The sequence below is a fragment of the Carettochelys insculpta genome, chromosome 5 (genome assembly GCF_033958435.1).
Source record: "Carettochelys insculpta isolate YL-2023 chromosome 5, ASM3395843v1, whole genome shotgun sequence".
Classification (NCBI taxonomy): Eukaryota; Metazoa; Chordata; order Testudines; family Carettochelyidae; genus Carettochelys; species Carettochelys insculpta.
The window spans coordinates 45503716-45517375 of NC_134141.1; the positions used below are offsets into that span (position 1 = coordinate 45503716).

At 41.7% G+C, this 13660-nt stretch overlaps 1 protein-coding gene across 1 annotated transcript in view; it reads right to left on the minus strand.

Annotated features, from left to right (window-relative positions):
• The window catches only part of ALDH7A1 (aldehyde dehydrogenase 7 family member A1), a 28562-nt gene extending 14902 nt beyond the window's left edge, over positions 1–13660 (minus strand). Inside the window, exons 1-8 of the mRNA XM_074995024.1 lie at positions 13418–13660; positions 12199–12252; positions 9000–9065; positions 7435–7515; positions 3657–3780; positions 2506–2638; positions 1857–1901; positions 762–839 (exon numbers count right to left, since the gene is read on the minus strand). Coding sequence (XP_074851125.1) covers positions 762–839; positions 1857–1901; positions 2506–2638; positions 3657–3780; positions 7435–7515; positions 9000–9065; positions 12199–12252; positions 13418–13606 — 770 coding nt within the window. The 5' untranslated portion in view covers positions 13607–13660. The remainder of the gene's footprint in view (positions 1–761; positions 840–1856; positions 1902–2505; positions 2639–3656; positions 3781–7434; positions 7516–8999; positions 9066–12198; positions 12253–13417) is intronic.

Sequence of the window (13660 nt, forward strand, 5' to 3'; positions counted from 1 at the left end):
GACTCATTTAGTTGCATTTGTAGCAACATGGTTGTTGCAGCAATGGTTCAGAGAGTTACATATTTACGTTAGCACCAGCAATATGCTGCACACTTTCCAGACATTCAGGAAAGGACATTTCCTGTGCTGAAGCGCCTGTGGATATCTAGCCATGTCCAAGTCAGAGGCAAAGAAAACCAGGTATGTTCAACTGCTTTTTACGTGCAGCACAGGTTGAACCTGTCCCACCTGGCACTCTTTGGTTTGGCAAAATCCAGGATCTGGCCTGATTTTAGTTAGCCAGATGTCTACTTACCGGGGTGTGGACAAGTTTCCCATGGTTCCATAAAGTGTGTTTATAGCCATCAGTCCCAACCCTCAGTGTTCTGTGCTGCTATTTAGCTGTGATTTACCCCAAATATCTGCTATGAGCCCGGTAAGTAGTGGAAGTATTGGTAATGCTGCTAGACAATATGGATTTCCCATGGTTCAGCAAATTTTCTGGTTTGACACCAGTCAGGTCCAGAGGGTGCTAGACTAGAGAGGTTCAACCTGTAGAACAAAGCCTCCCCCCATCCACCCCCAAACTAGACTATTCCCAAAAGAGGGCTGTCCCTAGGAGACTGCAGGATGCAGGACAAATCAGCCTGGATGGGTCCCCCACGGGTGCTGGTCGGATGGGGGCTGGAGCAGTCCCCCTCCATTTGCCCTACCCTAGGGACAGCTTTTCCCAAAAGCCACCCTTCCTTTCCTTCCCACAAAAGGCTAAAAGTTTTGCCTACCCAATATCAGCTCCACCGCATACCAGGGAGCAGATCGCACCAGGAACTTTGTTATCCTCCAAAACTTTGGCTACTATCCTAGAAACAAAGATAAATTTCTTGAAAGACTGGGGTCTGAGAGGTCTCAGGTCAGAGGCATGTGATTAAAAAAAAAAAAAATCAGCAGTTTTTTTTAGAGACAAGATGAAAATAGTAAGAGTCTATATCAGCTGCAGTCTTTACACATAAACATATTCTCCTCACTCAGAAGATTTTTGTCCAGTGTAATAATAAGGCTCGTAATAAAAGCCACGTTTAAAATATAGTGCATTTTTCAGGATGTGTATAGCATAGAGAAGACAGATGAGCATAGAAAATCCCAATTATACAGTCATAATATTTCTTTTGAAAATTCCATGAAACATTTCTCAGAATAGCACGCCAGCATGGGAGCAGGGCAGCATATTCTCAGGAACGAAGAGTATTATAAATACTGTGGTACTTTCATTCGTTAAAAGCATATTAAGTCCCTAGTAAACCATCTCCTAATGCATTGATAGTGCCATCACAGGTGTCACTGAGTGACACTGTTACAGTCCTCCAATTGTTTTTGCTTTCCATGTGAACACATTTTGATTCCTAGGAAGTCATGCTGTGTGGTTAGTTTTCCATTAAGCTAGGTCCTGTTTTGAGGCAACTTCAAGATAGGAAGCACTGAGAGTTTGCCTCAAAAACTGACACTAATCAGAGCCTGAAGTTGCTTTCTGAAATCCAGGTATTGATGTTGGGCTGAGATTCCCAGAGGATGAACTGTCAGCATGTTGTTTCACAGTCTCAGAATTGGTATGTGCACAAATAAAACACATTACAGTTAGAGCATAAAGCTGCATCATTGATTTCCCCTCCCATGAGAAGCTGAACAGCAAGGCTGCAGGCATCTGCTACTGCTCAGCAGAGAAGTCAGAAGAAAGGTCAACCAAGGGAACAAATTTATTCAATACAGGCTTGTTATTTCTGTATGGCAAGGCAAGGAGACAGACCCGCTCTCCTCCCAGCCATAAGATCTCAGAGACAAAGTACAAAAGTAATTATATGTATAGATAATCAAAAACTTACTTGGTAACAGCTACACTAATGAGGGATGTTGTAGGAGCACCTTTCCTTTAAAAAAAAAAAAAAAGCAAAATCCATTTCATTTCCAAGAATACGAAGTACCTTGTTATATGCAAGAACTCTTGTTATATGCAAGAAATTAGTGAGATGTATGGCATGGTGAGCATAGCCAGACATACAGATTTGAGTGTTAACGCTAGATACTTAGGTGGTAGTGGCTCAATATTCAGAGGGGTTATGGACCCAAAGCTTCTAGTAAAGTGAAATTGAGCTATGGGTACCTAGAACCTTTGAAAAAAAACAAGCAAATTATTTCAATGTCTAGCTCCACGTACCCATCATATTCTCTATTATTTGTATTACAGTAGTGTTTAGAGAGTTCAATACCTAACCAAGCAGTTAGGGTCAATGTGCTAGATGCAGTATACTCATGTATTCCAGGGCACCACCACCCTGCTTCAAAGAGTTTACAGTAGTGTACTGTAAAATAGATTTAAGCAGCAACTGAAGCCAACCTAGAAATATCAGAAGTGAAGAATTTGTAAATGTGGTATGAATAGCAAATACAGGAGGCCTTAGATGCCTGTGAGGAGCAAACGCTACTATTAGCAATATTTTAAAGTATTAATTGCAAGGTATTTGAGCATCTTACCAGACACAAGCATCTCCACAGATCATTGCAATTGCATTGTTCCAACCATACACTGCTACGGGGAAGTTAAATGCCGTGATAATTCCCACCAATCCCACAGGATTCCACTGTTCTATAAGGGCATGGCCAGGTCCTGAAAACAAAAGATGCAAATGAGAGCCCTCTGATCGTATGTATTTAGCACAATACATGAAAAAAGAAAAAGACATGGACTGTAACAGATCTTCAGGGTCTGAGACAGAGCTAAAGTTTGTTGACTTTTGGGATCCATCTATTTATCCAAAAAAGTTTATCTGCAGTAGATGGATAGTTATTGGCATTGATGCAGGCAGCACTTACATTGACAATTGTACAGCATTTCTTTATAACAACTTAAGTTATTTGTTGGTAAATGCACCAGAATTCATTCAGTAGTTGCGTGTTTATCAGAACAAAAAACACAGCATAAACTCTTCTATGTTTTACTAATAACCTTTACACAGCCACAAAAAAGTCAATGTAGATGTACTGTTAGGAAACAAAGTGAGAGAGGCCAGTCTATTTGTAGGAATTCATTGCTTTTACCACATATGCTATGTTACTACAGTACATGCCACATTACATATGTACTCTACAGCATGCTAATAAATTAGTTGTAAGGAGCAATCATGTCGGCTGGATAATAAGGGAAAGAAAAGCAGAAACGTGTGTTACTGGCTCACACTGCAAAATGTAATTGGCAACAGGTTTCCCATGTCTTACTGCAAACTAGCTAGGTTCTGCTGTATTCATCCTTTACTTTGGTTAGTGAATAGTAACAGAGAGAAAGCCGTGCTAGTCTATCAAAACAAAAACGCAGTCAAGTAGCACTTTAAAAACTAATAAAAATAATTTATGAGGTGAGGTTTCATGGGACAGACCCACTTCTTGGTTAGTGACTTCATTAAGGGAGAGGAACTCAGTTCTCTGTGACTGTACATATGTAGTTTCTAACTGAGGCAAGAATGGACGCACTCCATAGCACCGTAACAGGTGATCATGTAGATCTGACACGTCTTAACAGAAGACTAAAAACTGGCAACTTGCATCAATATAGATCTGCGGAGCAGTGATGCAGAAAGAGCTCAATAATAGCCAGCACTTTATTAACACAAATTTTAACACGTGCTTACTTTCAGATGGCAAGACAGGTCCACCAATCATTCGGGACAAGCCAACAGCATAGTCACAGACGTCAACATATTCCTGAACTTCGCCAACACCCTCGACAAAAATCTTTCCCATTTCCAATGAGACCTGACAACATTAAGAACACACAGAACATCTTTTAGACTCCTTGTCTCTAAGGCCAAAAGGGATCGCCATCTGATCTGACTTCCTGCACTTTGCAGGCGTGATGCCACCCATCCTCTCCTGCCACATATTTAAAACTTCTGTCTGAGTTACTGAAGCCCTTGAGTCATGATTTAAAGACTTCAAGTTACTGAGAATCCACCATTTACTCTAGTTTAAACCTAGATGTGACCCTGCCCTGTGTTGCAGAGGAAGGTGAAAAAAAAGGAACAGTCTCTGCCAATCTGTTTTGGAGGAAATTCTTTCCTGACACCAAATATGGCAATCAGTTAGACCCTGAGTATGTGGGTAAGACCCTCCCAGCCAGACACCCAAGAAACAATTCTCTGTACCAACTCAGAGCCCTCCCTATCTAGTGTCTGAGCGCGAGCTGTCGAAGATATTTACAGAGAGTAGTTGCAAGTCAGCTACACGTCATCATAGGCAGAGTCAACATACTCTACCCTCCATAAAAGTATGAAGCTTGGTCTTGGGCAAAAAAGTCTCAATGGTCTCTTCTGCTCAACTGGGAAGGCTGCTCTAGAACTTCACTCCTCCAAAGGTTCAAAACTTTCATCTGATTTCAAGTCTAAACTTGTTGATGGCTAGCTTACATCCATTCTGTTCTCGTGTCCACATTCGTGCTTAACATAAATAACTTCTGGGTGTTTTTTCCCTCTATATGCATATCTCCCCTGAGCCTGTTTTTGGTTGGACTAAACAAGCCAAGCTCTCTGAGCCACCTTTCATATAGTACATTTTCCATGCGTCAGATCAGCCTCTCTCTACACTTGTTCCAGTTTGAGTTCATCTTTCTAAAATCTGGGAGACCAGAACCGCGCACTGTATTCCAGGCAAGGTCTCACTAGCATCTAGAATAATGGTACTAACAGCTCCCTGTCTCTAGTGGAAATACCTCACCTGATACATACCAGGACTGCATTAGCCTTTTTTATGGCTATGTCACAGTCATCTTCTGATCAACCAATATGCCCAAGTCCTTCTGCTCCTCCAACACTTTCAACTGATGCATCCCCAAGTTTACAGGAAAAAAATGTTGTGATAGTCCGTAAATGCATGACCTTGCACTGTGCACTATTGAATATCATCCCATTTCTATTATTCCAGTTCACAAATGATTTTGTCTGATATTGCAGTCATCCCCCATATCTGTGATATAAAATTGGGAGGTATTATCTGCCAATTTTATTAGCACACGACCACTTTTCACCCCAAAACCAACAGAAGTTCTGCTAATAACCTCCCTCTAGCCTATCACATTATGACCTTTAGTAGTCTCTCTTTCAACAAGTTCTGTATCTGCTTTTTGAGTTTCATATTAAATCTTCATCTTCTCCACTTTAAGTAATTATTTCCTATGGGAAACTGTATCAAATGAGACAGGGCAGGCTGCAGAACAAGGTACCTGCTATAGCTGCAGGGACATAACTAGGTAGAAGTCTGAGCTCTGGATTCAAGGGTCATCTTGTCCATATGGACACTATGAATCTGTACCAACTGCACTCAAGATCAGATATATATTGGAAAAGAGACACCCTCATCTGTGACTAAGGGATGGATGGATGTTGGAGGCAAACTGGAACTTTTTTTTTTTTTAAAAATCCACCAAAATTCCTCTGTATCTGTGAAGATCAGTGTGATTTCTGGGTGAAATTCTGCAGAAGGAGGGGTCACCCAAGGCAAGGAGAAGGTGTATGAAATTGTTAGAGAGGGACACTCCCACCACATAAGGAAAAATCATATCCTGATACCCCAAGATACCATTATAATCATCTCCCGTATAATAGCAGCCAGAGATTTCAAACAGGGTTCAAGCACTTCTTCCTGGGAGAGAGCCATGTAATTACATCACACATTTAGATGATGATGCACCTATCGTCTCTAGCACATTTTTCACCAGTCTACACTAGTCTGGAAAACAGTTCTTTGCTTAAACACATGTGTACCTGGCACCCTAATTCCAGCACGGAAACTACTCAGTCCAACATCAAAGAAAAGCTATAAAACTTTGCCCTTTGGAACTATCTGAATAAGAATTTTTTCTTTGTCAACTAAAAAAATTGTTAAAGCAACAATACCAACTTTTATATCCTGCACCAGCACTTACTCAGAAATATTCACACACCATCTCACCACCCCAATCTCTAGTTTCCCCCATTTTAGTTCTCACAATTTCTCAGCTCACCAACAAGAACTCACCTTTGTAAGAGAGGAAGTCTTCAATCAGGATCATTTGAGTTACTGTGTTCTGACTTTGGGAAAACAGTATGGGAATAACTGAGTGCTCTAAAAGTCTTTGTTTGGAAAGAGGACAGAGTTTCAGAATCACTTACACTTTTTCCTGATTTGATGCATGTGTTGAGGACAAAGCTCTTATGACAAGGGGAGAAACTGGAGATGAGAGCGTGACCATGAGCTTACTGTAGCTTTATGTCAGTTTGTAAATTAGGAATTTCCCCCCCACTCCCCAAGTGCTATCTTCCGACTCTGTTTAAGCTGCTGAGAATCAGATGACTGGTTCCACTGACCAGGGATGTTCCAAGGGGAAGGCAAGGCCTGGGACAATCCACTCCCTCCAGTGCCCAGGCTCAGGGCCTGGCCCCCCCTTCCCCTCCCGCCATGCCAGAGGACCTGCCCCTTCCCAGTTCTGCCTGCTTACCCTCCCTCCCCGCAGGCAATGGGGCCCAGTGTTAACTGGGGGTGAGTATGGCGAAGGCAGTGGGGAATCACCTCCCCTCCCCCACCTCACCATGCACGTGGCTCCACCCTGCTGCACTGTACCGTGCTGCCCTCCCAGCTAGCTGCACTTCACTTCTCCACTGGAGGGACTCTCCACTTCCTGCCACTATGGAGAAGTGAGGTGCAGCTGGCTGGGAGGGCAGCATGGCACAGCTCACCAGGGTGGAACAGGCTCCTGGTCACACTGTCCATGTGACGAGTGCATGGGAGGCAGGAGAGGAGTTGACCCCTGCTGCCTTCATCACCCAATCCTTGGTCCCAACTAATCCCCCAGCCCTCCCACCAACAGGCTGTTCGGGGCACCAGCCCTGGGGCCCCCAAACGCACAGGACCTGGGGCAGCTGCCTCCCTTCGTCCTATGGACAGGGTAGCTCTGCCAATGGGAGCCAGCTGAGTTAAACTAACTCTGAACACTTTTCCTCAACCCAGTCCAAGATTTGTGAATTAATATTGTGCCCTACTTCCCATAAACCAAACAGTCTTTTAAAAAAACTGAAGCTGCGGTGCACAAACTTAAGGTACAAGTTACGATAAATACAAATTCATAAGCTGGATGAAGAAGAAACAGTGGATGAAAAAGAAAAAAATGATGGAAATTGAAGCATGTGAATTGTGATGGTGTCACTTAAAAATAACATCACTTCACTTTAGAGTTTTAAAGATAGGGCACCAAAAATGCCAACTTATATTTAGCTACAATAAAAAAAACATTATTTGTTACACAGATCATTAGTGAAAACCAATAAAAGTATTCAGAAGTAAAATTTTTCTCTTAACTACACAGAGGTACACCAAAAACCAGAGTCAAACATAATTCTGACTTTTTCAAATGTGTTAGTGCTTCTCAGGACACCTTACCAAATTCCCCAGAACTTTAATTTTCTGTCTTAAGGCGCTGCCAATCTGTCTGACGATTTCTCCACGTTTAGGGGCAGGAACCTAGACAAAAAAAAAGATTTAGAAGAAAGTGATTCAGAGACTAACCTGCACTTTCTGCAATGCACATCTGTTGCCAGGCCCCATTTACATCAAGGGAATACCAGACAGTTTCTGTATTTTTGTCCTCTTTCCTCCTCCTGACCCCAGTGGGCTACTCATGTTCAAAATTAGACATTTACATAAGTATTTTGCTCAGTGCCAGTCTCAAGCTGAACTGGTCATAGGATTAAGGGCAGTTTATTAGGTTCTGAAGCTAAGACAACGTCATTGGCTGAATGCAGAATTCAAATTACTACTCTCTTTATCCTAAACAATTTTCAAAGAGGTATGAGCTATAGGGACCAGTCAAAGTAAACTCCTCATATACCAGGCATTTTTACTTTCCTCCTTTCTAGTGCAGCCAGTCCTGATTTTCCATAATGAGTTGTGAATACCTTGCTAGCATCAGTTCTAAAGGCAAGTGAACAATAAAGTATGTGCGTGACAGAATATTTGGCAGCAAAATTCCCCATTTTAAGAGCTGTCTTTTGTAATTGTGCTACAGAAACTAACTTGTCCAAAAAAATGCCACCTAATCCTTTTGGTTCAAGACGTGAGCTGTATGTAATCACTCCTATCACACCTACAGGAGTCTGCAGGCAGTCTGAAATTATAATACTGTTGATATTAATAGGAGCAATTCAGATGCGAATCAACTCTGAAAACCACTAAGAGCATTTTAAATGTTAACGTTGTTAACTATTTCACTGCTGATAATTTCAACAGAAAGCAAGCTGATGAGCCAGAGTCAAATATGCTGATTTACACTAGCCAAGAATTTGCCCAATGTATTTAGTTGGATATCTTATTAACAGGATAAGAGCAGCTATTTTCATTAAAAAGTTTCTGGAATCAGAAAAATAATGAATTGCACTGTCCATTTTTTCGAAAATTAAGGAGTTGCCCAAGAGGAAAGTAAATTAGTGCCTTCCCCGTCACTACACTGTTCAATTGTCCTTCTGGACATTAAAACCTCCTTCATGAGCAGCTTCGGGGCGGCACGAGTGGATAAATCAACCAAACAAGAAACATCTCTCTCTCTCTCTCTCTCTCTCTCACACACACACACACACACACACACACACACCTTAACCTTTTTTCTACCTAGCTTTAAAGACTTCTAACTTCTTTCCATTCCTTACAACAGCTTTTATAGTATAAATATGCATCACAATACCGATGTCTGCAGCACACTGGAAGTTTGGAGACAGATTTAAATTCTTTGCATTTTATATCAAATGAATTCATTGGACCTAGAGGGCAGTGATGGCTTGAAAATGGTGCTATGTGATCATGAGTTCCTGGCTGCAGAATTTAGGTTTAAGAAACCATAGAGAACATGGGAACCTGTTTAAGTCTCTAACAGAAAAGGGTAATTTATGGTTTCAGGGATTCTTATTGGTAGAGGCATTTTCAAATATATGCATAATAATTTATTAACTTACATCTGCCCATGTTTTCCAGGCTTCTTTAGCTTTCTTTATTGTTTCTTCATACTCCTCCAAGCTGGCCTAAATGAACAATGGAGCAGGGGTGAGGAAAAAACAAAACACAAAGTCACTTCCCTACTGGTTGCTTGAAGCTGAAACAAAAGAGGCAGTGAGCATGACTCAAGCAGAATAGATTTTCTGGGGATGGTGCTGAACTGGTAGGCATAATTTTTAGGAAAGGCATATTCTAAGCTACTGTGTTCCCAGTGTGACATGCTGGTTTCCAGCTGTGCTGACAAAATAGTTAATATCATAAACAAAGGTGGTTGGTGGACATATCTACTATCAAAACCAAACTTTAGAGTTTAAATAAGTTTTCCTCCAGTCGTATTCCCTATAATCAAGTGAAGAAACATTGCATGGTTAGTGACATTGTGCTTTATCATAAATGCAATCCCACTATTAACATAAAATTTAACATAACGAAGTAATGCAGAGTGTCTGCCCTCCCAGGTTCACTCCTTTGCACTCAGCCCACCTTCATGGGATCGATGAAGCCAGAAGCCCTTGGAGGGTGGGGGAATAAAGCTAACAAGCCCTCTTTCCTCCATGCTGTATCTACTGGTTGGTGCTCACGTCACCTGTGAGACCACAATCCCAGCATTTGTGGCCTAAAGTTATGCTTATACTGAAGACCAAGAAAAAAGGCAGGGGTGGGTATTAAGCAGTAGGTAATTCACATTAGCTAACTCATGTTAAATCACTAGCAAAAGATAAGGCAATATTCCTTTTTCCTTTAGGTTAACAAGATTTATTAAAGCCTTGGAGTAAATCCAAGTTAGCTGACCTGCTGCGTCTACACTGACATTTAAATCAGAGCTAATCTGCATTAAGAATACTCCTAACACTGCAGACACATACATTTAATTGTGTGCGCGCGTGTATGTACTAAAGGGGGTAGAAATTTATATTAAGCACTCCAGCAGTGAAGCTCCCCAAATTATACCAGACCACTGAAATTGTGAAGATACTTGTTCCATTTCACTGCTGCTATGCACAGCATTCCCTCTAATTTTGCCCATCCAAGCGCATAATAAATTTTGTTATGCACACAGAGGCATGTGCAGATGTGCACCACCGACCCCAATAGATATTGCCAACTGTGGGCATTCTGATAATCAGCTGGGTGGCATTTGAATCTCTCCTGGGTGGCTGTCTGAGTGCTCAGCTTACAGGGAACAGTGACTGTGCAGTGAAACCATGGAGAAACATGTCAGTTTCAAGTATTTGGGAAGAACGTTATGAACAAAATCAATGGGAACCTGAGACAGTCTCAAAATAGGAGGTTCCCTTTCCCCAACTCCCTAAAAAGACCACAGGAAGGGAAGATAGCTTCCCTGCAGCACCTCCAAGACTAGAGAGAACAAAAATATCTCCTTCTCTCTGAAAGACAGTCAAGAGATGGGACCATTCCAACAGCCGCCCACAGACTTCAGATTTGCCAGCCACTTGGTTGCTAGCAAAGATTAATAAAGACAACGGACCCAGAGACAGCAAATCGATCAGAATTCCATTTCCCGCTCCTTCCCAGCAGCTGAGATGGAAGAGTGGCCTTCTCACTCGAGGGCTGAACTTCATTTTCAAAATTAGCCTCTGACTACCATACGCCTCGTACATATTCTCTAAGTAGGAGCTGTTAAGGTTAAAAATCCTAGGTTTTTCTGTTACAGGTTGAACCTCTCTCATCTGGCACCCTCAAGACCTGACCAGTGCTGGACAAGAGAATTTGCCAGACTACGGGAAGTCAGCATTACTGACACTTCCATTGCTTATGGGGCTCCTAGAAGACATTTGGGGTAAACTGCAGCTAAACAACAGCACAGAACATTGAGGGACAGGACTGGTGGCCGTAAACAAATTTTATCAGACCACAGGAAACTTGGCCACACCCATGGTAAGTGGTTGTCTGGCTAACTAAAATTATACGGAATTATGGATGTTGCCAAACTAGAGTGTTGCAGATTAGAGAGGTTCAGCCTGAAATTGGTTATATTTTAATGGCAGATAATCCATTTTGTTTCACAAAATGTTAGTTTGGTCAGGTGATCTTCAGGTTGACTGTTAGACCTTCCTGCCTTTTTCTCCTGGTAAATGAATTCCAGTCAAAACTAGATTCCAGTCAGAAATCCTATGAGGTTCCCCCCAGGGGCAAAATATATGAGGTTTCTGGCAGGGGTTTTCCATCCTTAGAATGTTTAAAAGGCCAATTCAAAAGGATCAATTCAACACTGCCCATCCCAGTGGCAGACTTGCACGGGTCTTCATTTCAGAACATCATACAGACGTCAATCAACATAGCAATCAGCTGCTTGTTGCCAGAAGAATCCTTTCCAGTCAGCAGCCTGGTCACTTGACACACTCCATTAAACACTGAGGGATCACTCAGTGTTCCTCTCTGAACGTTTCACATGATCTAACAGACCAAAGGTTCTGAGGGATGGACAGGAATGTCGGAGGTTTCAATAAACTGTTTTTACTTACTTTAACTGTCTCCTGACCCAGTGTGTTATTAATGGGCCTTGGTTTCAAACCATGGGCCTGACTACTCTGTCCGTTTCATAATTTTAACGTAGTTTGCAACTAACCCCCTTTGATCGCCCTTACTTGTACATTTACACTTAAACTTATATTTGTTCAGTTTACCTAAATCGAATCCTTTGCTTTATTATTATGGGCAATAATCACCAGGTGATAGAGATACTGGCTGTCACTGACAAAGGCTAGAGCAGGAGTGTGCAAAGTGGAGAGCAGGTCCCCTGAGGGACATGAAATTTCCTAAGGGCACAGCATGATCAGCTGCTGGATCTCAGGCTCGTCCATCTCACTAAAAATGATGAAATATAGTACTGTTTTATGTACGTGTATTCACATTTATATACTGATTAATAAAGTTTTTACCTTCTCGATACTTATTTTCTTATGTGTGCCAAAAGTTTTTTTTTTTTCCACATGAACATGACTGAAATTTCCATTGGTTTGGATTACATTAGACAGGGCAGGGAGGCCCTGCTAATGACAGGGATAAAAAGTGGGGCTTGACACAAAAAGTTTGGTCACCCCTGGACTAGAGGATCTACTTCTTTAGCAGTCCCTTGCAGCCTTATCTTAAAATTCATAGCCCTAACAGCACCAGAAAGAGATCAGACAAGCTTACCTGTCGTACCCTTGCTATTGGCTCATTGTTAGCTGGGCAGTATGTTGTCACAATCTAAAGAGAAAATATTTCACAGTCACTTTAGAAATATGCATAACTGGGAAGAATGTCTGTATATATTTATTGAGTGGAGGGAGTATGACACGAGATACTGCGACCAACTTCCCATGCAAAAAGAGATTTAAGCAATAATGTAAACACATACAAAAAGATACTAAGCATTAAGTATATAAAAATTTACACAAACCATGGAGATATCCCAACCTGGAGAGTCCCTCAGAAAGACAGACTAGCTGCAACAATGTTGAAAAGTAACAGAGAGATGATAGTGTTAGTCAACAAAACAAAACAGCAGAAATATAGCACTTTAAAGACTAACAAAATGATTTATTTGGTGATGAGCTTTCCTGGGACAGACCCACTTCTTCAGATCAATTTCATTTCCAATACAGACTGACATATATAAGTACAGAGGACCAAAAAGAAAAAAAACTGCAATAAAAACTGACAAATCAAATAGGATAGAAGGAAGAGAGTGAGAGGTGGAGGGGATATTAATTGTTCTGACAAGTATCATTGTCCTGACAAGACAATTAACATCCCCCCCCCCAACACCTCTCATCCCCTTCCTTCTCTCCTATTTGATTTGTCAGTTTTTATTCCATTTTTTTTCTTTCTGGTCCTCTGTACTTATAAATGTCAGTGTGTGTTGGAAATGAAACTGATCTGAAAAAGTGGGTCTGTCACAGGAAAGTTCTTCACCAAATAAAACATTTTGTTAGTCTTTAAAGTGCTACATTTCTGCCGCTTTGTTTAGATGCAACAAAATAACATCACCTTAGGAAGGAGGCAAACCAAACAATTCATGTCAAAACCTGGATCCTAAAGAGATTGCCACGTGCAGATTTGGGATTATTCAACCCTAGTGACTATTCATTTCAAAGGCCTGTTACAGGAGACAGAGCAAACAAAAGATTGTAAACTACTGTGCTCTCCCACTGAAATAATAAATAAAAGTTTGATTTTGCACAGACACAGCAACTATAGGGTTTAAAAGCTGCCCGACTGCAACATAGATAATAAATTTCTTCCTATTCGTTGGCAGCACACGGATTTCAGAGGTTTCTGGATTGGGGCAGCTGCTCCCTTTCCCTTTTCCAAAAAGTCACGCTCGCTGAATCACTGCCACTGGGTCAGGGACTCCCAGCGGCAAACCTACCTCTCCTCTTCCTCCCCAGACCCCATTGTACACTCCTTCGTTCTCTTCTTTCAGTCCCAGGTCTTTCAGCCACGCATATTGAGGCTGGTTGATCAGCAAAGTAGACATGAACGCAGGCCTCTTACAAGAAGTTAAAATGCTCTTCCTCAGTAAAACGTGTCTGCAGAGAACAAAGCTCGCCTGCAGCATAGCGAATACTGCTATACACGTGATGGGGAGATAGCCGTGTTAGCGCGCCGTGCA